This window comes from Tenrec ecaudatus, chromosome 5 (genome assembly GCF_050624435.1).
Source record: "Tenrec ecaudatus isolate mTenEca1 chromosome 5, mTenEca1.hap1, whole genome shotgun sequence".
NCBI classification, from domain to species: Eukaryota; Metazoa; Chordata; class Mammalia; order Afrosoricida; family Tenrecidae; genus Tenrec; species Tenrec ecaudatus.
This window is the reverse complement of record NC_134534.1, coordinates 152,570,114-152,594,058: the sequence shown is the minus strand read 5'-3', so window position 1 is coordinate 152,594,058 and position 23,945 is coordinate 152,570,114. Positions and strand designations below refer to the sequence as shown.

General features: G+C 49.2%; 1 protein-coding gene across 1 annotated transcript; it reads left to right on the top strand.

The window, feature by feature from the left end:
- Positions 1-6,762: 6,762 nt before the first annotated feature.
- H1-10 (H1.10 linker histone) lies at positions 6,763-8,248 on the top strand. Its single transcript, XM_075550112.1, has one exon. It carries the CDS (start codon positions 7,085-7,087, stop codon positions 7,736-7,738), a length of 654 nt encoding a protein of 217 aa, XP_075406227.1. The 5' UTR covers positions 6,763-7,084; the 3' UTR covers positions 7,739-8,248.
- The last annotated feature ends 15,697 nt before the right edge of the window (positions 8,249-23,945 follow it).

Genomic DNA, 23,945 nt, shown 5'->3' with positions numbered 1-23,945 from the left:
CGAAGAAGACTGAGCGTGCCATGGACTGTCAAAATGCACCATCTGTTTGGGAACAAGTAGAGCCAGAATGCTCCTCAGGGGCAAGGGTGGTGACCCCTGCTCCCACACACTTTATCCATGATACATGCAGTCGGGCGAGACCAGGCCCTGGAGTCTGCAGAAGAGGGCTGCCCAGGGGAACGCGATGGCGCCGGACCACAGACTCCGAGGGGAGACTGCCGGACCCAGAAGAGACCAGGGCGACACGGGATGATGGGGGTTAAGAGGCGTTAGTGATGAGGTGATGGTGTGTGTCCTGGAGTCGACTTGACCCACAGTGAGTACCCCTTGGGACAGAGTAGACCCCCCTCCACAGGGTGTCCAGGGCTGCCGAGTCTCTTCTCCCAGAGCCCCTGGCTGGGTTTGGATCGCCCGCTTTTGGTGGAAGTGGTAAGACTTGGTCCAAGGAGAGAGGATAATATGGAGGGAGAGGAGCCGTCCGTGTCCTCAGAGTGGGATGGTGGCAGGTGGACACGGCGCCCCCCCCCCCCCGGGGGGGGGTACACACAGCCCAGCTGGGGGCTGGCTCCGTGGGGGCGTGCTGTGTGGAAGCAGGCTGAGCCGGGCCGCGTGGACCCCGAGGACCTTGGGCAAGGGGTAGGTTATCAGTCCCTCCATGGAGAAATTCCGCCAGAGGAGCCACCGAGAACAAGTACAAACACCGCAGGTCCCACGCGAGAGGAGGGTGGACCGGCACACGGTTTGGGCCACTCTGCAGTTCTAAAAGGAATGCGTTTTGTCTGAGCGCCGATGTAGATACCCCGAGGATAGTGTTCAATGAAAACGAAAAAGGGGAAAAAGCCACAGAACAGTTAGGTCATAGCCCGCTCGGGAGAACAGGTAAGCGCCCAGTGTTGTCTGACCCCGTCGCCCAGCTGTGCCCGGGCTGCTTTCCAGTCGGTGGTCCTGGGCCACAGGACAGGGCTTGCTTTCCACCGACCTCCTTCGCACCCAGCTGGGGTTCTGTGCCAGGAGTTAACAGAAACGGTGCCGCCAGCGACTGCAGCCCAGGGACTCCATCTGCTCACTCAGGGAACTGACAAGGAAGGGGGGTCCAACCTCTCTGGGGATGAGCGCCCAGTCTCCAAACCCCTACCCGCTCAGCCTTTCACGCCCTCCTCTAGCTGGGGCTATGACCTCGGCACCTGTGGGTCCTCAGCTCTGGTCTGAGGTGGCTTCGCCCTGAAGGTCGCATGCAATAGCTCGCAGGTGCAATGCCTCCCTGGGGGAGGGGGGTGTCAGGCTGTTACCTTTAAGGGCTGTGGGTGGGGGCAAAAGAGCACTCACAGTAATACACATCAAGCCCAACAGAATTCTATTTCTCTGTATCAACTACTAATCCCATTCTTGAGAAACTACACTAAACACAACACTGAAGCAGTCTGTCTGCAATCAGTCACTTCTGGTTGTGGGAGAGGGACGTGGGGTTTGGATCACTTGGGATGCAAGGCCCTCCTTTCAGCTTTGGCGCAGAGGAGGCAGCCCCGGATCCTTTGATCTTGAAGTCCTGCATTCCACTCACATCACTTCCTAACCCGAGAAATGCACAGGTAGGTCGAAGCCCCTCACAAGTTGTCCATCCTGAATGCCAGTCACGTTTGTGTCTTAATGGCTGCCTCCCACCTGGTCTCTACAAGTGACTGAAGAATGTCCCTCTACTTATATTTTAAATCTTGACTTCCCCTTCAAGGGAGATAGGCATGTGTGCCCTCCCCCTCCCAGGTCACATACCCCTCCCAGGGCCAGCCTCTGGCCCCCTGTCCTGAGCCTCCAGCTGCAAACGCCCTTCCTGCTCTAGACAGTGAGAGTGGAGTCCCTGCAGTGCACCCTCACCTCCCTTTTCCGAGGATCCAGAGCTGGGACCCACATGGTCCCTGCCTGCCTGCCCAGCCTCCCTCCCATCCACCATCCTTGGCCTTCAGATCCTCTCTGGTGAGCCCACCCTGGAGGATCATCCTGCCTCTGCAGGAGGCTGGGGATGACAAACAAAGTCCCAAATCCATTTGCTGTGTCCCCACTTGGATTTTAAGGCTCCATTGACTTGTTCCTGACCATTAACCTGCGAGGTGAGGACTGTCTAACTCTCAGGCAGAGTGTGTTAGAAAGTGGATCACCTCCACTGACCCCTGACAGACCCCTCAGGGGCGTGCCTGGGTGTGTTCTTGATGCACTGTATGGGGTGCACACAGTCCTGAGTCATGCCCTGACTGCTTTGGTCAGAAGCCCATTCTGGCATAATATACCTGTCCTGGCCACGGATCCGGTCCCATGTGTAACTCGGAAGTACTGATCAGCCACCAGTCATGCTGTGGTGACAATTTCCTTAGGCTTCTTATGTCCTTTTTATGTCCTGGAATCTCAGTACAGCCTTGGACGTCATTTTGACCTCATGCTAGGTCTCCCTCATTTGGATGAAATGCCTGATGTTGTCATAAGACATAATAAATGTTCCCTTGAAATTATATTAGAGCTTTGGTGTCTCTGTGCCCTAAAACAAGACAGGCTCAGAAGGCAGAGCCAGCCCAGGGCCCTGACATTCGGGCCCCAGCGTTCATGCATCCTCTCTAGCAAGGCTGGATTCTTTGTCCCTGTGTATCCCTGCACCTCCTGAAACCGTCTCATCTCTCCGGAAGCTGGAAGGATCATTGAAACACCATACAGCTACCATGCCCCACCACACCCCCAGACCCCGCTGTCTCTCCATGCCAGCACCATTTGTTGAAGAGATCGTGTCTTCCCATTTAATGTTTCGTTTTTTACAAGTTGTATGGGCATATAGTTCACATATCATACAACTCAATAGTTAAGTCACATCCAGACATGTTGTACAATCATCATCACAATCCATTTTAGAACACATTATTTGTAAAATTTTTATAAAAAGATCATTTCATTGGGGCTCTTATTCATGACTATTAGCTCCCCATTTCCCGTCAAGCCGCTGCCATATCCCCAAGGATCCATTAATCCAGTTACTGTCGATAGTTACCTATCCTGGATTTTATACACAGAAAAATAGTAATCAATAACAAAGAAAACAGAGAAAAACTCAATAGAAAAGAAAGCAGAAAATATTCAAATCTGGAACAAATTTAAAATAGATCAAAATGGAGATCAAATGCTAAGGCATGACATTTTAACCTAACGCATCTGCAAGAATCCACTTTCTAATGCACTCCCCATAACAGCAAGCCTGTCCACATCCCTGGTCTATAGTCAGAGGGGATTCACCAGAGGCGTCATCCATATGTATTTCCTTTCACATTAAAAAAAACACTTTAAAATTGATCAAAAGGGAAATCAGACGATATTACGTTTTAACCCATGTCTACCATAATCAACTTTACAGTGCTGTTTGGTAACAAGGCTGTTCACATCCATCAACTATGATCAGAAGGGGTTCACCAGAAGCTAAATGCAGGTGTGGACCCTGAAAATAGATTTTGGGTTTCCACTGTCATCCATAGCCTTCTGCAAACCAGGTCTCTCACAATTTAAGCTGATACCGTTCCCTCCTTCGGATTTGATCATTTGCGATGCTTGGATCACACAATGCCTTTCCCCATTACATGGTAAATCTAGTCATCACGTGCTGATTTCTCAGTGCTTGATTTCAGACTGTGTCGCTGGTTTCAAAAAAAGCCCCTGGAGCATCATGTCATCACTCACTCCAACGCCTTTCAGGGCTAATAGGTGTGCTTCTATTATGGAATGTCCGGATAACCCAGATAATTGAGGACTTTCTCTGGAAGGAGTTCCTAATGTGGATTGAGGGGTACCTCCAGTGGCTTTCCTGCAAGGCCATTTTGGATTGTTGATGTTATCTCAGACGTGTGGAACACGCTGCGGTTGCTAATTAAGAAATGATAATAGGGGGGACTGATTAGAAGGATCTACATGTGACCTCCTCCCTGGGGGATGGACATCAGAAAAGTGGGTGAAGGGAGACATCAGACAGGGCAAGATAACAAAATAACAATTTATAAATTATCAAGAGTTCATGAGGGAGGGGGGAAGGGGAAGAAGGTGAAATGAGAAGCTGATGCCAGGGGCTTAGGTGGAGAGCAAATATTTTGAGAATAATGAAGGCAATGAATGTACAAATGTGCTTTACACAATTGATGTATGCATGGATTGTGATAAGAGTTGCATGAGCCCCTAATAAAATGATTTTTTAAAAAAAGGCTTACAGTCTTGGAAGCTGCTATAGTACAGAGTCTTCATGGGTCAGCACCAGCTCCACCACAGTGGTTCGCGGTGGCTTTGCAGGGGCCGTGGATGTTTTGGTAATCTTTATGGGAGCAGATTGCTGAGTCTTTTCTCCTACAGAGTAGCTAGTGCGTTCAACCCCTGACTCTTTGGTTAGCAACCCAATACTTACCCATTGTACCACTGGGCTTCTTAAGAAACGTAGAAGGAGAAAAAAAATCTCTTAATTATTAATGAAAATGATTCATTGATATGCAGAGTAATTTGAAAACCCACCTTTCAATGAAATGTTGATTTTTGGAAAATTCCTTGATTATATATGTATTGGAAATAAAAGGAATACATAGCATAGAAAAAGAAAAGAAATGATAGTGGGGGGTGGGGAAGCATTTAGGAACTAGAGGAAAGTTCTATGTTTCATCGTCGCTACACTGCACCCTGACTGGCTGTCAATTGCCTGTGACCCTTCTGTAAGGGGATGTCCAGTTGCCTACAGATGGGCTTTGGGTCCCTACTCTGTACTCCCCCTTATTCATAATGATATGATTTTTTTTGTTCTTTGATTCCTGATACCTGATCCCACTGACACTTCGTGGTCACACAGGCTGGTGTGCTTCTTCCATGTGAGCTTTGTTGCTTCTCAGCTAGATGGCTGCTTGTTCACTTTCAGGCCTTTAAGACCCCAGACGCTGTATCTTGTGACACATTCCCATTTCACCTCTATGTGCCCTAGGTAAAGTTGCCACATCCCGCCCTCATGGCAGACCCTTTTGGATGGCTCCAAATTCCTTGGGAAATTGTTCCCCTGGGCCTCATCTGGCCCCAGCTGGAACATGTGGTCTCTGCCCTTCCACGCAGCCCATCTTGGAGGGCCTTGTCCTTCTGGAGCAGGAGGTCCTTAAGCTGGCTCACCCACCAGGCACTCCATGGGGCAGTGTCCAAGGTACAGGACGGCGGCACTGTCAGGAGTCCATCCTCCTGCCACCTGTTAGGGAAGTGAATAATGGCATCGCCTGCTCTGGGTCCTGTGGATCCTCAAGGTCTGCCTGCCCTTTACAGAGGATCCATTCGGTGGCCCTTCATTCCTTCGGCACACCCGCTGTCAGAAGTGCCGAAGCCCTGACCTGTGCATTGGGGTTCAGTTGTTCGTGTGCTGCAAACACCGCGCCCCCAAACACATCAGTTCCTACTTCTCCCAGCCTCACTTTCCCCATTTTTGTGGGCTGCCTCTCTAGCCTGTTAGGGGTACAGGGTGGCTAGGGAGTCTGTGAAGGAGTTTGAAGTGGAGTGGGTGTGGGGAAGAAGCCTAAGACTAGGGGCCTTGCTCCAGGAGCCTCATCCAGGGGCCCAAGTCCAGAACCAGACCGTGGGAAGTATCTCCTTTGTGCCCCTGGGGTCTCCTCCTCACCAAATAGCCCTTCCTGGAATCCTGGAACTCCAATTCCCTGGGGTCCCGTCCTGCTCCACCACTCTATTGCCCACCCTCACGAGTGCCTGGCTCTGAAACCACACTCCACGGGGGGGGGGGGGGAAGTGGGGGGCTTTGGTCCTCCTCCAGTGTCGGCTCTCCCTGGCTTGCACAGGTCTCTCAGAGTGACTGTCACCATCAGACCCATCCTGTGGGGCTCCGCTGCCTGGGGGCCTCTCCCCAGGGATCTCTCTCCTTCTATGTGCCCGTTGGATAATTTTCCTTCTCAGACTAGAAGGGAGGCTCGGGAAGAGAACTCTTCCGTCCTTCCGCAGAAGCTTCTCTGGGGGTGGCAGCCCTACAGACACCTAGCTTGGAGGCCTCAGTTGGCTTTGGGCTGCACAGGGTCGTGTCGGCTATTTGAGTTATAAAGTAAGTGGCATCAGCAACCGGGAAGGATGGCGGCTAGGAAACGTCTCCGAGAAGCCCCGCGGTCGTCCTCTCCCACCCGCGACGTTGCGCCGGGATGCCCAGCGCGCAGCCCCTGGCGGTCTCCCATACTCTCAGCCCCTTTGGATCTGCGGAGACCCCCTCCTGCGGTCCCAGTGCACTTCACGTTGCCCCAGCCGACCGCGTGAGGGCGTGCCCTGTGTTAGTTGGGACAAATTAAAGCCCGTCCTGCGAGCAAGCCCGGCGACCCCGGGGCCCGGCCACGGCGCGGGTGTCCGTGGCGTACTCTTGGCTGCGGGCTGCCGAGATCCGGGGCCCGGAGCGGCCCCCGGGGCCCGCGCTATTCGCTCCCAAACAGGGTACCCCCATCCTCTCGTGCTCCCACAGTCTGGGGTGACCCTCTCCATTGCCTTTTGCGGAGCCCATTCTGGGCGCAGGCCGCCTCTCCGCGGCGCCACGGGCTCGGGCCGGGTCCCGGGCGCACGGCGGCGGGCACCGCGGCGCAGGGGAGGCCGAGTCCGGGAAGCCAGTGGCCAGGGAAGGGGTTCCAAGAAGCACAAGTTGGCGCTGCCTCCGGGCCAGGCTGTTGTTGTTCTCAACTTGGTCCGCGGCGAAGCCATAAAAGCAGAGAGGGGCGCCCTCCTCGCGAGCAGCACGGCGCGCACGCCCAGTGAGCGCGGCCTGCGGCGGCGGCAGCAGCAGCCCAGTGGCGTCCCCGGCCCGGTCTCCATCCTGCAGTCCGCTCCTCGCCCTCCGACTCCGGCCTCGGCTCCCGCCCCGGCTCCCGGGCCCCCGCTCCGCTCCGGCCCGGCCCCCGCCCCAGCCCTGCCGCCAGGCCCCAGGCCCGGCCGCGGCCGCTCCCGCCTGGAGCCGCCGCGCGCCCCTAGTCCCCCGGCGCCCGCCCGGCCCCTCGCCTTCCTCTTCCCGGCGCGGCCCCCCGGCTTCCGCGCGCCGCCCGCCACCAACCCGCTCGCCACCATGTCTGTGGAGCTGGAGGAGGCCCTGCCGCTGACGCCCGCCGTGGGGACGGCCAAGAAAGCGGCCAAGGCGGGCGCCTCGGCGGCGCTGCCCTCGGCCAAGAAGAGGAAGAACAGCAAGAAGAAGAACCAGCCGGGCAAGTACAGCCAGCTGGTGGTGGAGACCATCCGCCGGCTGGGCGAGCGCAATGGCTCCTCGCTGGCCAAGATCTACACGGAGGCCAAGAAGGTGGCGTGGTTCGACCAGCAGAACGGGCGCACCTACCTCAAGTACTCCATCAAGGCGCTGGTGCAGAACGACACGCTGCTGCAGGTGAAGGGCACCGGCGCCAACGGCTCCTTCAAGCTCAACCGCAAGAAGCTGGAGGGCGGCGGCGGCGAGCGGCGCGGGGGACCCGTCCCCGCGCCCGCCCCGCACAAAGCCAAGAAGGCGGCTGCGGCCCCGGCCGCGGCGGCGCCCCGGCGCGGGGACAAGACCCCTGGGAAGAGCAAGAAGCCCGAAAAGCACTCGCACAAGAAGGACCCCGGCGGCGGGGCCGCCGCCACCAAGAAGGACAAAGGCAGCAAGGCCAAGAAGGCGGTGGCCGCCGCGGGCAAGAAAGTGAAGAAGACGGCCAAGCCCAGCGTCCCCAAAGTGCCCAAGGGCCGCAAGTGAGGCGCCCGCCCCCCCTGCTGGGTCTGCTCGGTCTTACGGTTTTTTTTACACCCCCCCTCCCCCCGCCGTAAGTTTTGTACAATTTCCCCCGGGCCTGAGCCGCAGAAAGGGAACCCTTGCCCGCCCTCCCCCCACCCCACCCCCTGGCCTTTTCCCTTCTCAGATAATGGAGGGTTTTTTTGTTGCTTGCTTTAGATTTTTGAAACAACCCCAGAGACGGCCCTATTGGCTCTGGCCATTGGCAACGGTTGTCGCCATGGTTACAGACCTCTAGGCGCCAACGGCCCTGCCTGTGCCTGCCCACCCTGTTTGACCGAGGTAGTCAGGGCCCGATGGGGGCTGCTGTCCTGCCTCTCCCCGAGTCGTTCCCCCACCCCCCTGCTCCTTTGGGTGTGCGACAATCGCTCGGCGGCGCGTGCGGCGTAATCTGACATTTCACTTCACCATTTAGCCCCATTGGTTTCTTCCCTTTTTTTTTTTTTGGACACAATAAATTGTTTAAACCTTTGAGCCGTTCTGCCTCTTCTTTCTAGTGGACTTGGGGTCGCCACGGTGGGGGTATGGGTTGGGTCGGGTGGTGGGCCCTCAGATGCAGGGTGCAAGTCTCAGGAAGTTGGAAGAGGGGCAGCTGGGTTGCTTTGCAAGGGAGCTGGGGGGATAGAGGTGGCAGATGGCTGTAATCTGACACCTGACTGTCCCTGGGAGCACGATGCTGGAGGGTCCCGTTAACCTGTTGGGAACCAGGAGTCTAGGGTGGGAGGAGAGCAGTGGATTTGTGGGGCCTACTGGTAATCTAGTAAGGGGCGTCCTCTTGCATCCCTTGGGAAAGCTTTGACCGGGTGGCCTCAGGTATTAGTTGAGGTTATCAATTCTGAATCTAGGTAGACTTTGCATTGGTGTTACTACAGAAACCCTAAGGTATAGTCAGGGAGGTAAGACTGGAGACTGGCCTGCCTTGGCCACAAATTGATCATCTTTGAGCCTGCTCGGCAGCCAGAAGGGATTCGTCATGCAAACAATGCTTACCCAAAGAGTTTCCAGAAAAGCTAGGGACAAAGTGGCCCTAGCTCTAAGACACTTCTAATGTCCAACTGATGAGAAGGTGGGATGGTTGTTCACCCAGGTGGTCAATAGGCTGAGGCCTAGTCTGACAGAAGGGAAAACGCCTGCCAGACTGGGAAAGCTCTGGTGGCAGTAGGAAGCCAGGGAAAATCCCAGAACAGTGGGAAACGTGTTCCAGGCTGGGTGAGAGGTGCAGGGTAGGTCTCTGCCTCTGTCATACTTCATTCTGAAATCAGTACAGGGAGACCTAGAAAACCATAGGTTCTCTCCGGGAAATCAGGTTTGGGGAGCAGAGAATCACTGGAGAGTAGCTTTCCTCCATTGCTGGTACCCAAGACCTGAGTCAGGCCATTGCCTTCTAATAGGGTAAGACCAGAACAGGACTGGCCCACTCCAGCGCTCACCACTCTGCAGGGCTAGTCTAGACCCTTTGCTTGGAAGTTCCCTTTACCCATGCTGGTTGCTCCACTCTTCTGGCTCAGGATTCTCCCCAATTCGGGGAACTGCAGAAGCCATGTGGAAACATGAGTCCTGTGCCAGGTGCTGAGAATTTAACAGTTGGCAAAACCAGTGTTAGTGCTTGCCCTTCCCAAGGTCCCGTGCCATTGGGAGACAAGTCATTACACTCTCCTCAGCACACTGTGAGCAGGAGTTCAGCAATTGGACCTGAGTGTGAGGCCCTGCTCTGGCTCTGGTCACTGAAGGGGGCAGAACTGGACTTGACTGTGGCTATTATGGGGGCAACAACTCCACCCTCCCTGCACCTCTACTGACTAATAGGAGCGTCAGCAACTTAAGAGCTCCTGTCGGAGAGCAGTGTGCCTGTTCCAGGGCCCCTGGGCCAGCCCACCCCTGTCCAGACTGCTGCAGGGGCAGCAGAAAGGACATCAGCTAGGAAAGACCTTGGCCTGCCAAGATTGATGGGGTGGAAGTAGGGGTGCTATTGACCTGCTAAATGGGATGTTTCAGGTTCCATTAGCCCATCAGCCGCCAGACAGCTAGAGGGTTTGTTTTCCTCCCAGATGCAACCCGGGCTTCTGCTAGTTGTCTACATATGAACCTCTGGGGCTAGCCCTGGGGCTCTTTTCTTGGGTGGTTCGGAAAGATTAGGACTGCTGCAGGCCTGAGCCTCTGCTCTCCATGAACTCCGATTTTCGGATCCAACTGCTCTCTGGATGACTCATGGCCCTCTTTCTGAGCCTCCAGGAACTACTCATGCTAACCAAAGTCCCTGCCCTGCTGACTGCTGGTCCCCTGAGGACATTCTAGCAGTTCCAGAGTCCTAAAGTGCCCTTTGCAGCAGTACACTGACAGAGAGCTGCCAGAGGTTCAGGCTGGATTCAGAAGAGGATGCGGAACAAGGGATATCATTGTGGATGTCAGCTGAGAGCATACCAGAAAGATGTTTACGTGCGTTTCATTGACTATGCCAAGACATTCAGCTGTCTGGATCATAACAAACTATGGATAACCTTGAGGAAAAATGGGAATTCCAGAACACATTATTGTGCTCATGGGGAACTAGTAGTACATGGTCAAGAGGCAGTTGTGAGAACAGCACAAGGGACTCCTGCATGGTTTGTGTCAGGGTTATAGCCACTTAATATATTTAACATTTAAGCTGAGCAAATAATCAGAGAAGCTAGATTATATGAAGAATGCTGTATCTGGATTGGAGGAAAGCTTATTAATAACCTGCTGATATGTAGATAACACAACCTTGCTTGAAGGTGAGAACAAGCACGTGCTATGAAGATCAAGAATTGATCTTCAGTGTAGATCAGATGTCAATATAACAACAACTCAACTGGCTACCATTGAGTCAATTCTGAGTCATAGTGACCCTGCAGGACAGGATAGAACTTCCCCCGTGGATTTCCGAGTCTGTAACTCATTATGGGAGTAGAAAGCCTTTCTACTATGTAGCGGCTGGTGGTTTGTTAGCAGCTCCACGTGTGCCAAGACCCCAACAGGACCAGTAGGAAACATCCAGGTAAATGAAGCAAAGATTGAAGTTGTCAAGAATTTCATCTTGCTTGTGTGCACAATCAACACTCAATGCTCATGGAAGCAGCAGTCAGGACTCCACCAAAGTCTGTCCTTTGATGCTCACATGTGGGATTATAAAGAGACTTTTCCCCAGCTTTGTCTCTCCCAAAGACATGCCAACTATTAGGGGCTTTTTGCTAGCATATAGGGAGAGGTCAGATGCTTTCAGACATCCTCCCTGAAGGCAACTATACCCTCCCCCCCCCCTCTGCTGTTAAGGACAATGAGCTAGAGGCCTGCAGTCATTGATTTGGTTTCTGTGGGTGGAGTTTACACCCTACTGATAATGGTGCCAAGGGACAGGTCCAACCAGTTCTTAACAGCCAAAGTTAAGCTGCCATCCTGAATCTATGATCTGCCCATCTTGTCACATGTAAACCCCCAATCCCTCCTCTTCCTATTGTGTGTATATCCCTAGATTGTCCCCCTTCCATTGCTGTATAACCTATAGTGCAACCCCTTCCTGTGACGTATGTCTTTACCTGTAATTAGCGGGCTTGTACACCCTCCAAAGGTATATAGGCCTGGGTTAGCAATAGAGAGCTCTCTGCTCCCCTGGTAACCTCTTGTTGGTTCCCCCTCTCCTCTCCAGTCCTCACTCCCCTGTTCCCTTGTCCTTCTTCCCTTCCCCCTCTCTCCACATGGACCACCAAGCGGGGCTGAGGTGAGCATGCTACCATGAAAAGTGTCAGACTCTATTATTTCAATATCTTTTCTATCTCTCATGCTCTTGATGACTTTGTTATAATATATTTGTATATCTCAACCGTACAATTGTGCCTATTGAACCCATGATTAGTGGTGGGGGGCTGGCACCCCCTCCAACATACTCAAACAACCTGGTATACCAGTTGCTCCCTCTGGATGCTGCTGGCCTCTCCCCTCCACATTGTTTCTTCTCTTTCATCACCTGTACATTCCTTGAACACATATGCCCTGCTCACGGTCTTCTTCATCCTCTGGTCTTCATCTTTCAGGAACAGCCAGTGGCTTCATGTTCAGTAGACCCACTCCCAAGCCCCACGCTCAGGCCTCTGGTCTCTTGCACCTCCTCTCCGGGGCTGGTCTTGTAATACCAGGGCTTCAGTCCGTTGTTCTCTTGGTCACAGGGATTAGATCATAGTTTTGTGGCCCCAGTTGGTTCAATGTGGATCAATCCTGGCATTTTCCCTATAATTACTGAGAAAGACCTTTCCCTTGAGATCACAGAACTGTGCAGGGATGTGGAGTTAGAATTGCCAGTGTTTTCTTGTCAACATACAGGGATTGTTCACCTAAAAAGGGGGCCAAGAAGTGGAGGGACAGAAGCCAGCCAACAGAAGAACACCTGGACCCAGCTATGCCTGACGACAGCATAGACCTGAACTATTATTATAAACTGATACATTGTTTGTTTGTTTTTAACTTTTCATTGTGAATTAAGGGAAGATTTACAGAGCAAAACATCAGTTTTGCATATGATAGTTCATACATATGGTTTCAACTGATCCATTACAATCTTTTCAATATACTTACTCCACTTCCTCCCTCCCTGTGTTTCCAGTTTATTCCTCCCTTTTCCCAAACCCTCTTTAGTTTGTCCTTTTGTAAATGTTGCCCTTTCAATCTCCACCATTGATTATTCTAACTTGGGAATTAGTTCCAGACCTGCAGGCTGACTAATGGTCATTGTCTTGGCAGTTCCACCAATCTCTATTAGCCAAGAAAGCCTTTTATGATTGAGGGTTTTGTTCCACATGTTTCTCTCACTCTATCCAGGACCCTCTAATGTGATTCTTTTCAGAGCAGTTGTTAGTGGTCATTGGACACCATCTAGTTCTTGCTTTGCATCATGGATCCATTGCTTTGTATGTACCACAGTCTGCCTGGGTTTCTGTCACTTTGATCCTGGCTGGTGTCCCTCTCTCTCACTCTCTTGCTTTGCCCTACATTCTCTCATATCCATTCTGAATCTACTCACCCTCGGATATGTGTCTCCCTGCAAACTCTCACCTAAGTGCTCCACTCTCGATTCATAGGTTGCTCCTCTCTTCCTAGCTTGTTGCTCTGACTCTTCAGCTAAGCCTTCCTGGGACTCCCCAGAGTGGATGAGGTCTTGGCCATGAAGGGAACCCCAAATTGAAAAATGGATAGCAGTAACCAGCCACACATGAGCATTCTCTGAGGAGGATCACACAGGTCTTATCTCAAGTCCCCAAACCTTAATGAAGTGGCAGCTGAGACTTTGAGATGTCAAAGAGCTAGCAAATGGCTAGCCAAGATTTTAAACCTAGTCTTCCTACCTACAAACAAAGCTAACACCACACTCAGCTCCTGGCCACAAGGTCTGGGTCATAATAGAGTTGTGGCTCCAACTGGTTCAGTGAGAGTCAGTCTTGGCATTTTTTCCTGTACTGCCTTGATTTGGCTTCAGGAAGCATCCATTTGCACACTGGAGACACCTGACATTGCAAAGGGGAAGAGGAGGACTTCCTGGAGAATGTAATCCTGGTGCCGAGATGAGGCAAAGGACTGGGTATAACACTTTCGGTTTACTTTTCCGTGGAAAAAAAGGGAGAGCAATAACACACGTCATCCCCCCCCCTCCCTGCACCCACTAATCAGGATTAGGTTAGTGGGACCAAGCCCTTAGAAGTCGAGGTCGGGGTTCTGAGTCTGACTCCATGGTGCTCTCTTTGCGTGGTCCAAGATTATTCTTCTCCAAAACAAGCAATTACAAGTGGATCTCTAATCTAGCAACAAAAATTGTCTAACTGCAATATGAAAAATAATCACACAGGGCTCTGAAGAACTATACTACACCAAATTTCAATATTATTAATAACCTGCTGATATGTAGATAACACAACTGCTGATATGTAGATAACCTAGAAGAAATGGACAAATTTCTAGAAAAGGCTAGTTACATAAACTCGGATTAGATTTTCAGTGGCATCTTCCTCCACAGGGGAGACCTGAGTTCTTCTTCACTGTCTTAGTCTGGAAGCTCCACTGAAACCTGGCATTTGAAATAGCAGTAACATAGTTTCCAGCATCACAGGAACAAACAAGCCATCACAGTATGACAAACTGACGGACACGTGGTGGTAAAGTGGTTGGGCAGCAAAAAGGAGGAGGGTCCTCAACAAGCTGCACTGACACAATAGCTGAATCAGTGGGCTCAGGCATAGGGACAATTGTGAGGATGGCACGGGACTGAGCGGTGTTTCATTCTGGTGTGCACAGGGTCCCTATGGGTCAGGGCTGACTCAACGGCAGCTAACAACAAGACCCAAGCCAACACGGACTTAGGTAGAAATCGGCCCATAACAGGGAAAGGGGAGGGAGCAATCTTTAGAACTGATGACGATGAGGACTTCCGGGAAGATGGCGACAGAGTGACACATACCAGAGGGAACTCCGCAGACTTCAGCCCAGGAGAGTTGCTTAGAGGGAAATTCAACGCTGCTGGAATGCAGGAAGAGCATCATAAAGATTAGTAGGCACAGACCCACGAGGTTTTGAGGGGCTGGGGGCTTTTGGCTTACCTCAGTGGGGGCCGGCTGGGGCTTGACTTTGGCCCCGCCAATGTCTCTGGCGGAGCCTGAACCATTTGGAGCCTGTAGGGCCGCTTGGTCTCAACACAGCCACAGTTTGCCACCACCCGCCTCGGGGCAGGGACTGAACGCTTGCTCCATTGGCAGGAATCTGGGTTCAGCTACATTGCTGTGCTTGTTTCCTTCTCTTCACTGTATCCCCCTTCCCCCGGCCCCCGCAGGCTCAGCAGGCTGCTCAGGGGCCTTCTCTCAACACAGCCACAGTTTGCCACCACCTGCCTCGGAGCAAGACTGGACACTAGCAGTTCTGCTAGCAGGATCGAGACTCAGCTACACTGTTGTGTTTGTTCCATTTCTTCACTATATTCCCCCTCCCCCCAACCCACAGGCTCAGCGGCTTGCCTTTTAATTTTTTTCTCCTCTTTGTTTCTTTCTTGGTTTCTTATACACTACTGCTAACCTCCAGACCACTGCCCTTAGCCTAGGGCATTTACGCTTGTGCCACACCCAGCTAGGTGAGCTCCACTCTGTGAAGCTAGCCCTGCTGACCTCCACCAGGGGATACGCTGCTCAACAACTTACAGGGGAATTCCTACCCATGTGCCTGGGGCCCTAAGGCAGCTCGGCAAACACTCCTCAACATTCCAAACTGCTGCAGGAGCATCTGCCCAACCTCTGAAACGCCAAAGCAGGCAACCCACCAGCCTTCTGGGGCACTCCCCTAAGAGGGAAGCCACAGGAGGATAAAGTGGTAGGTTAATTCCATACCGAAAAAAGCTGTAGGTAGTTTGAAGAAGCATTCCTACAAGTATCCCAGAGAGAGCCAGTGCTCTTCGACTCCCTGGGAAATGGCACTTGGCTCCTCTAAAACATCGCAAAGCAGACAGCCATCAGCCCCAACGATGTCAACGGAAAAAAAAAAAAGGAGAAACAAAAGGCAATGCCAGAAGATGTCCTGAACATAATGACATGCATAGAAGAAGCAGACATTGAGCTGCCACAGAAAGAAATTTTCAGAATGTTACTTGGAGTCATACAGGATATGAGGGAAACAAAAAAGAAAAAGGATGAAATGATAGAGGAGATAAAAGCCATAAACCAAAGGGAAATACAGGAGATAACAAAAACAAAAACCAGTAGCAGAAACATGGTCCTCGAGAATCAACTGGAGGAAGCAGAGAACTACATCAATGACTTGGAGGACGGCCAAGCAGACTTTAACAAACGTGAACAAAAATGTAATAAGATCATCAGATAAGCTGAAGAAAACTTAAGAGCTATGTCTGTGCTATGAAGCAAAACAATATTAGAATTATTGGCTTACCGGAGGAAGACACAACAAAGAAGTCATCTGCAACAATAGTGAGAGAATTCTTGGAGGAAAACTTCCCCTGCTTAATGAATTAAAACCAGGCAACCATTCAGGAGACTGAAAGAACACCAGCTAGACTGAATCCCAATAAGAAGTCACCAAGACACGTAATAGTTAAACTATCCAACTTTGAGGAAAAGGAGAAAATCATGAGAGCAGCCAGGGAAACAAGCAATCATATATAAAGTTTCCAAAATAAGAATATACTCAGATCTATCAGCAGAAACTATGAAGAAGAGGAGAGAGTGGAGTAACATATTCCAAAAATTGAAGGAAAACCATGCAAACCCAAGAATACTCTACCCAGCTAAATTATCGATCAAGATAGATGGAGAAGTAAGAGTCTTCCCAGACAAGGGAAAACTTAAAGACTACGTTAGAAGAAACCCAGCCCTACAAAAGATCCTTGCTGACCCAGTATGGGCAGAAGAACAACATTCACCAAGCATAAATAAGAGACCGCCACATACAACAACCTTGCCCAGAGGGCAAAAAAGAGAAACAGACCTCAGGATAGCACTGACTTAAAGATGGAAAGAATTCAAAGGCTGCTGTGGTAAGCTTTAAAAAAAATGCAAAAGGGGCATAGGGAAAAAGCTATGGCATACAAACATTTCTACAGTGAGAATCAGGTAAAATGGCAGGGACCAGACCAAAGACAGGGATACACTTGGTAGACCATTAAAAAGGAGGTAGGGAAAGGAAAAAATAATAATAATACAAAAATAATAATAATACAAAATGGTAGCGGGGGCATAGGGCACTAACCCAACCAAGGGGAGGGTATTGTTAATATCTCCACAGGGATAGAGGAATAAGACTTCAACCCAGTGCTCCAAGATGTGAATGCAACATGCTGACATGGAGTAGGGAACCAGTGGAGAGTTCTGGGGAACCGGCCCCAACCCCAGCTACTAAGTGGACACCTGTCCCTCCCGTCAGAAAAATTTATTTCAAAGGACAGCAATGAATCTACAGCTCTGGGAGAAGGACATATCTGATCAGAGCACACGGGAGAAGATGAAGGGGCAGGAGGAGAGAGTGGAGCACAGCCTGGCCCACCAGGCCGTGATGATGATGTTCCTGAGTAGAGCAGCCAGTCCACAGAGAGAACAATATGGCTGGCCCCACTATGAGAAATGATGCCAATCAGTGACTAAGGGCGATACAGGGGACAGCACCGGAGACACAGTGTGGGAACTGCACCTGACCTGATCCCACCACACCGAGGCAAATCACTGGGGGAGTGCAGCAGAACAGCAAGGGAATGGAGTGGCAAGGTCCCCAGGGAATGCTGAAAGTGGACTTTGGGGCCAGGGCCTGGTGCCCCAACAGACTGGACTGGAAAAACGCTCCTAAGGGCCAGCAAACGATCCCTGAACTAACTACAAGGGGAAATGGTAGTCTCTCCAATCAATGGTGATGGCAAAATTAGAATTTCATTTACCGAAGAATTAATCAGGACCCATAATCACTCCATTTTCAAAAACCAACTCAAGATGGGGATTAAAGGACTAAAAGTAAACCTTAGAACAAATATATGGCACAAACACATTTCAAACATAAAGAAAAGCGTCCGCACAGCAGGAGACAAAGTAGATGACAGGGACCTCCTGAAAATAAGAAACTTCTGTGCATCACAAAATTTAACAGAGTAAAAAGCAAAGTATAGACTAGAAAAAACTGGACAATGACATATTGGATGAGTAACCAATCTCTAAAACTTAGGTGGCCAACAAACCCATGAAGAAATGCTCAAGATCACTCGTCATTGGAGATGTAAATCAAAACAGTGATGAGATGTCACCTTACTCCAGCATCTTAGTAAAGTTCATGAAATGCTGGAGAGGGTGTGGTTAGGTGAGACCGCCTCATATGCTGCCTGCGGGGGTCTGTAAAACTGTACAACCAGAGTGGAAACTCTTTTTTTCTTTTTGCATTCAACAATTTGACGTATCAAACCTCCCATTGGTTTCCCTTGTGCCCCCCTCACCCACACCCCCATCCTTTTCCTTCCCCATCTCCCTCTTGTCCTATATTCCCCTTCCCCCACTTTAACACCTACTCATATCTACCTACCTTGTGGCCTACTGTATCCTCTTCCTCTGTCTTCCCCTCCCTCCCCTTCAATGATCAAAGTCTGTAACCATCAAAACCCAACTCATTGCCATGGACATTAGAAATAGTTGTTTTCTTGATCTCCTTTTCAGAGTTCTCTTTGTTAGCATAAAGGAATCCAATTGATTTTTGTATATTAATGTTATACTCTGCCACTTTGTTGCTGAATCCTTCAATTAGTTCTAAGTTTCTTGCTCCCTTACTGAACTATGGTGGAGCAGGGGACAGCGCTGGAGGCACAGTGGTGGAATAGCACATGGTCTGGTCCCATCACACTGGGGAGAGGCACTGAGGGCATGCAGCAGAGCAACAGGGGAGCAGAGTGATGAAACCCCCAGGGAATACCAAAAATAGACTTGGGAGACAGTGTGGCATCCCATCAGATTTGACTGGAAAACACTCGTAAAGGCCATCAAACAGACCTTGAACTATTTATAGGCTTTTCCATTTTTGTCAGTGGCTTTTTTTTTGTTGTTATTTTGTTCAAACTTTCTGCTGCTGTTGTTACTGTTTTGTTGGTTTTGACTTCCTTTGTTGTTTTATTTGGCTTTCCTGGGATTTTGCACTTATTAATGTATCTGCATGTCTCTCTAGATAAGATCAATGGGATCAATAATTCAGAGATGAACAGAACGGGACCAGTGGTTCCAGGGGGATACCGGAGAAGGGGAGGAAGGGCATATGATGCCTAGTGGGGCTCAGTCAAGGGCAATGTAGCAGTGAGAAATTACTAAACCTGAATAAAGGCGGAACATGATGGTGGGACAAGAGCGAAGTAAAAAGGAAATAGAGGAAAGAACCAGGAGGCAAAGGAAATTTATAGAGGCCTAAACACAGGCATGTACTTATGTATGTGTATATATATATAATGAGAGGGGAATAGAACTATGTACTCATATCTAAATGTTAAGAATTAAGGTTGCAGATGGACATTGGGCCTCCACTCAAGTACGCCCTCAATGCAAGAACACTTTGTTCTATTAAACTAGCATTCCATGATGCTCAGCTCCCTGACACTATCACTGAAGACAAATGGGTGCATAAGCAAATATGGTGAGGAAAGCTGATAGTGCCCAGCTATCAAAAGATATAGCGTCTGGGGTCTTAAAAGCTTGAAGGTAAATAAGCAGCCGTCTAGCACAGAAGCAACAAAGCCCACATGGAAGAAGCACACCAGCCTGTGTGATCCCAAGGTGTCAAAGGGATCAGGTATCAGGCGTCATCAGAACAAAAATCATATTATTATGAATGAGGGGGGGAATGGGGAGTAGAGACCCAAAGCCCATTTGCAGGCCACTGGACATTCCCTTACAGAAGGGTCTCGGGGAGACCAGCCAGTCAGGGTGGGAGGTAGCAATGATGAAACATACCACTTTCCTCTAGTTCCTAAATGCTTCCTCCTCCCTCACTATCATGATCCCAATTCTACCTTATAAATATGGCTAGGCCAGAGGATGTACACTGGGAGAAAAGGGAAGCCCTGCCCTGGTTGGCTAGGGGACAGGACCCTACGGAGAGCAGGCCCCCTTTTCTCTTAGCACCAACCCAGGGTGGGAGGACCTCTCAACTTCTGCCTGACTCCCCACTGTCCCCCCATCTTCTTTTGAGGAGTGGAGGTCAGTAGTTGAAGCTCAGGTTACACATTTTTACCCCTTTTTACATTTTTTGGATAAAAGTTGAAATAAAATGGCATGTGTGTTTAAAAAAAAAGAAGTGTTTAAAAAAAGTTTCTTGCTTTGGGATTTTCTATGTATTTAATCATATCTGCAAAAAAAGAGAGGGTTTTACTTCTTAGCATTTTAAGACTCTAACTCCTTGGGATCAAATAAATTCTGCCTCACAGCGATGCTGAAGTCAGAGTAGAACTACGGCTGTGGCTTTCGGAGGCTGTAAACCTCTCTGGGAGCACAAAGCCTCATCTACTTCACTTCTGCCCCAGGTGAGAGCTCTGTAACTATAGTAGTCCCTCTACTTACTTTGTAATTATCTTCATGACAACGTGCTAATATCGATGGTCCCCTACTTTCAGTCTGGTAGATCTGTTTTGCTTTAGATATGTGTTTGTCTGGGTTGGCTTTGGGTGATGGGATCATGCAGAGTAATCTTAGGTTGTGTCTACGGTTGTTATTTTCTATCCAAAGACTCCGCTTTAGAATTTATGCTAAGGTTGGTGATGTTTTTCAGATTCCATTAATTTCAGTTTATCTGGAAACCGTCCTGATTTCACCATTGTTTTTTAGTGTTTTTTTAAAAAAATTTTATTGGGGGCTCATACAACTCTTATCACAATCCATACATACATCCACTGTGTCAAGTACATATTGTACATTTGATGCCATGATTCTCAACACATTTGCAGTCTACTTGAGCTCTTGGTATCAGCTCCTCATTTTTCCCCCTCCCTCCCTGCTCTCTCTTCTCTCATGAACCCTTGATAATTTATAAATTATTATTATTTTGTCATTCACCATTGTTTTGAGGTACAATTTTGCTGGATATGATTCTTGGCTGGCAATTGCTTCCTTTCAGTGTTAGCTGCCACCTCACTGCCTGCCTAGTGAATGCTGAGAAATCTGAGCTGAGTCCTACTGGTTCCCCTTTGTGGGTAACTTTCTGTTTTTCCTGACCTTGGGATTCTTTCTTCATCTTTGGTTTTGCCAAGGTTGATATTCTGTGCTGATTTTCATTTGGGGTCCGTCTTGTTTGTGGTTTGTTCAGCTTCGTGACTGCCTATATTCTCATCTTTCACGGTGTTAGAGATGTTTTTCCCAACAACCCTGGCCATTATCTCTGTGTTTGGTTGTTTCTTCCTGGTCTGTAATTCAATTACACATAAGTTCAACCTCTTGAGGATGCCCTTCATAATTCTTAGGCTTTCTTCAGATTAAAAAAAAATTGTTCCTCTAGCAGATTAGTATTGAGAAATTTGTCTTCAAGCTTCAATCAGTGATTGATTCAGTTCTACTCCTTTGCTATATCAATGCATTACCTATTTCTGAAATCTTAGTATTATTTTTTACATTTTTAAATTTTATTTTTCTTAGTATTATTTTTACTGATTTCTATTTGCTGATTTTTACAAGTTCTCATTTTTATTTTGTCAGTGTTTTTTGTATACTTTTCCAAAGTTTATTCTCCTGTGTTTCCCCTTGATTTCATCTGCAGCTTTCTCTCAATCCTTTGAAGAAATATGAATACCATGTAAAAATTTGGCCTCTAGATTAGTTACATGTTTGAGCCACTCTTATTTTCTTCAGGAGAAGTGAAATGATCTCTGAGATATTGTTGGGTGGTTCTACTTGTATTTGAGAAATAAAACCAAAGTTGTTCGTGTGAGGTGCCATCTAGTCAGCTCCACCTATAGTGACACTCTGGGGACAGAAGGAAACAATGCCCAGTCCCACGCTCTCCTCACAATCTTTCCAAATCTGGGCCCATTGCTACAGCCACTGTGCGAATCTTTTGCTTGGGAACCATGGGAGCCAGCAACTGTGACCACAGGACCCAGCCAGAGGCATTCATCCTGCATCCACACCTACTCCCCTATCACCTGATCATTGATAGATAACCGAAACACCAGCTGTGATTACATTGTTTGAGCAAATTAATACTTCTCCTGGTACATGGTATGCAGGTATTGATCTGGCTAATGCCTTCTTCTCCATACCAGTCTCAAAGGAACATCAGATCAAGGAGCTCACTTCACAGCAAATACAGTGTGGCAATGCACCCATTCCCATGGAATCCACTGGTGATATCATGTTCCTCATCATCCTGAAGCTGCTAGCTTGATAGAACGATGGAATGGGCTCCTAAAGACACAATTACGGCGCCAACTAGGTGGCAACAACTTGCGGGGCTGGGGCAGTGTTCTCCAGGAAGCTGTATACGCTCTAAACCAGCGGCCAATATATGGTGCTGTGTCTCCAATAGCCAGAATTCATGGGTCCAGGAACCAAGGGGTGGAAGCTGGAGTGGCACCACTCACTATTACTCCTAGTGATCCCCTTGCAGCATTTTTGCTTCCTGTCCCAGCAACCCTGTGTTCCTCAGGCCTGGAGGTTCTGGTCCCAAAGAAAGGAACTCTCCCACCTGGAAACACAGCACGGACTCCACTGAACTGGCAGCTGAGAATGTCCCCTGGCCACTTTGGGCTTCTCATGCCTTTGGATCAACAGGTCAGGAAGAGTGTCACCATACTAAGTGGTGTGATTGATCCTGATTACCAAGGAGAAATTGGACTGGTACTACATAATGGAGGTAAAGAAGAATATGTCTGGAATCTAGGAGATCCCATAGGCCGACTCTTAGTGTTACCATGCCCTGTTACTAAAGTAAATGGTAAGTTGCAGCAACCCAATCCTAACAGGACTTATAATGACCCAGACCCCTCAGGAATGAAGGTCTGGGTCACCCCGTCAGGCCAAAAACCACAGCCAGCTGAGGTGCTTGCTGAGGGCAAAGGTAATACAGAATGGGTAGCAGTAGAAGGTAGTTCTACCTATCAATTACAACCACGTGATCAATTGCAAAAGCGAGGCTTGTAACTGTCAATGTATTTTCTTTGTATGTGATTATTGTGTATATTTCCTTTGTTCAAGTATGTTATATCAGATATAATTTGACTCAGTGTTTTCATTTATATGTATGATAGATGATTAAGTATAAGTGTGATTTCATTAATATCTGGAAATTATATAAGTATATATTGGTAAAGAATTGTGTACAGGTGCCAGGCTGGCAAGGGGTGGATTGCTATAGTTTATTGTGCCAGCCTGGCCGATAAACACAAGTAGGATTAACTGAAGGGCAGAGGGATAAATGGCTTGGTGAACCTCACCTTGGTTGTTCTGTGCCTCAGTTTAAAGGGGTACACTACCTGTGGGATGCCTAGCCTGTGGACTGTGTTGCTATAAGTTGAGGTCCCTTTAAGCCCACAGGATTGGAATGTTCCTCTCTGGAGCTGGGGACTGACAGTTGATGATAGTTGGGGACCTGCCTTGCTGTTTGCTGCCTGAGTATATATAGCCCAGCTCTCTCTACAAAAGGGGACTGGCACCTCGCAGCTCTCAAAACTTGAAGGACTGCTAGTGTCTCACTGCTTTATAATCTGTTAATTTCTTATATTATCTATCTGTATATTATTTAATAGTTTACTTCTTGAATTATATATCTATCTTTATAAATATATTTATATATAATTACTAGCAATCTGGTTTGTCTCTCTAGAGAACCCTGTCCAATACACCAGCCAAACCAGCCCTCCGAGGTGCTGAATGAGCAGCTAACAGAAACATGCCCAGAAAGCCCTATTCTCTTTTACACCAGCCAGAAGACAGAGTGCTAAGGTCTGACCAACATACAATCACCAACTAAATACCAGGTGGGCGAGCGACATCAATGGCATCAAACATGAAGTAAGCAAAAGGTCCTTAGACACAGGAAAGAAAGACCAAAATGGATGCCAAGGAGGGATCCTGAAACTTGCCTTTGAACACAGATTAATACATAATGTAAACAGAAGAAATAAAAGCTGAGCAGAAGATTTCATTGACATAAACCTGGAACTCATAAAAGATTCTAAGATTCTATTCTTTGAGAAGAGGACGTGTGTGTGACATTTCTCTGTGGAAGTACAAAATCCTGAATGAAAAAGATACACGCCAATGCGAATTTTTCATAAGGCCTCACCAAACTGATAAGCTACTGCAAAACCCAGAGAGGTAGTCAGGAGAAGGGGAATTTCATTTTGTTACGTTTATTAAGCTTAAAATAAATCCCACAGCAAAGAACCCAAACGAAAGCGGAGGCCGGGAGCGGGAGGCAGTCCGTCTTCCCAGGCGACTCCCACGCGCCAAGCCGCCTCCACGGGCGGAAGGGAAGGCGCTCGGAGCCAGGCCGGCAGCACAGCGCAGGCCGCACGCCGGGGTGGGGACACCGGACACCGGGGCCGCCAGGGCCGCCGCTCGTCCCGCCCCAAAGCGGGCTCGAAGCTCCCTTCCAATTGGTGAAAATTCCTATCCCTGATTTGCATAGGCCTCGGCCAGACTCCGCCCCCGCCCGCAGCCCG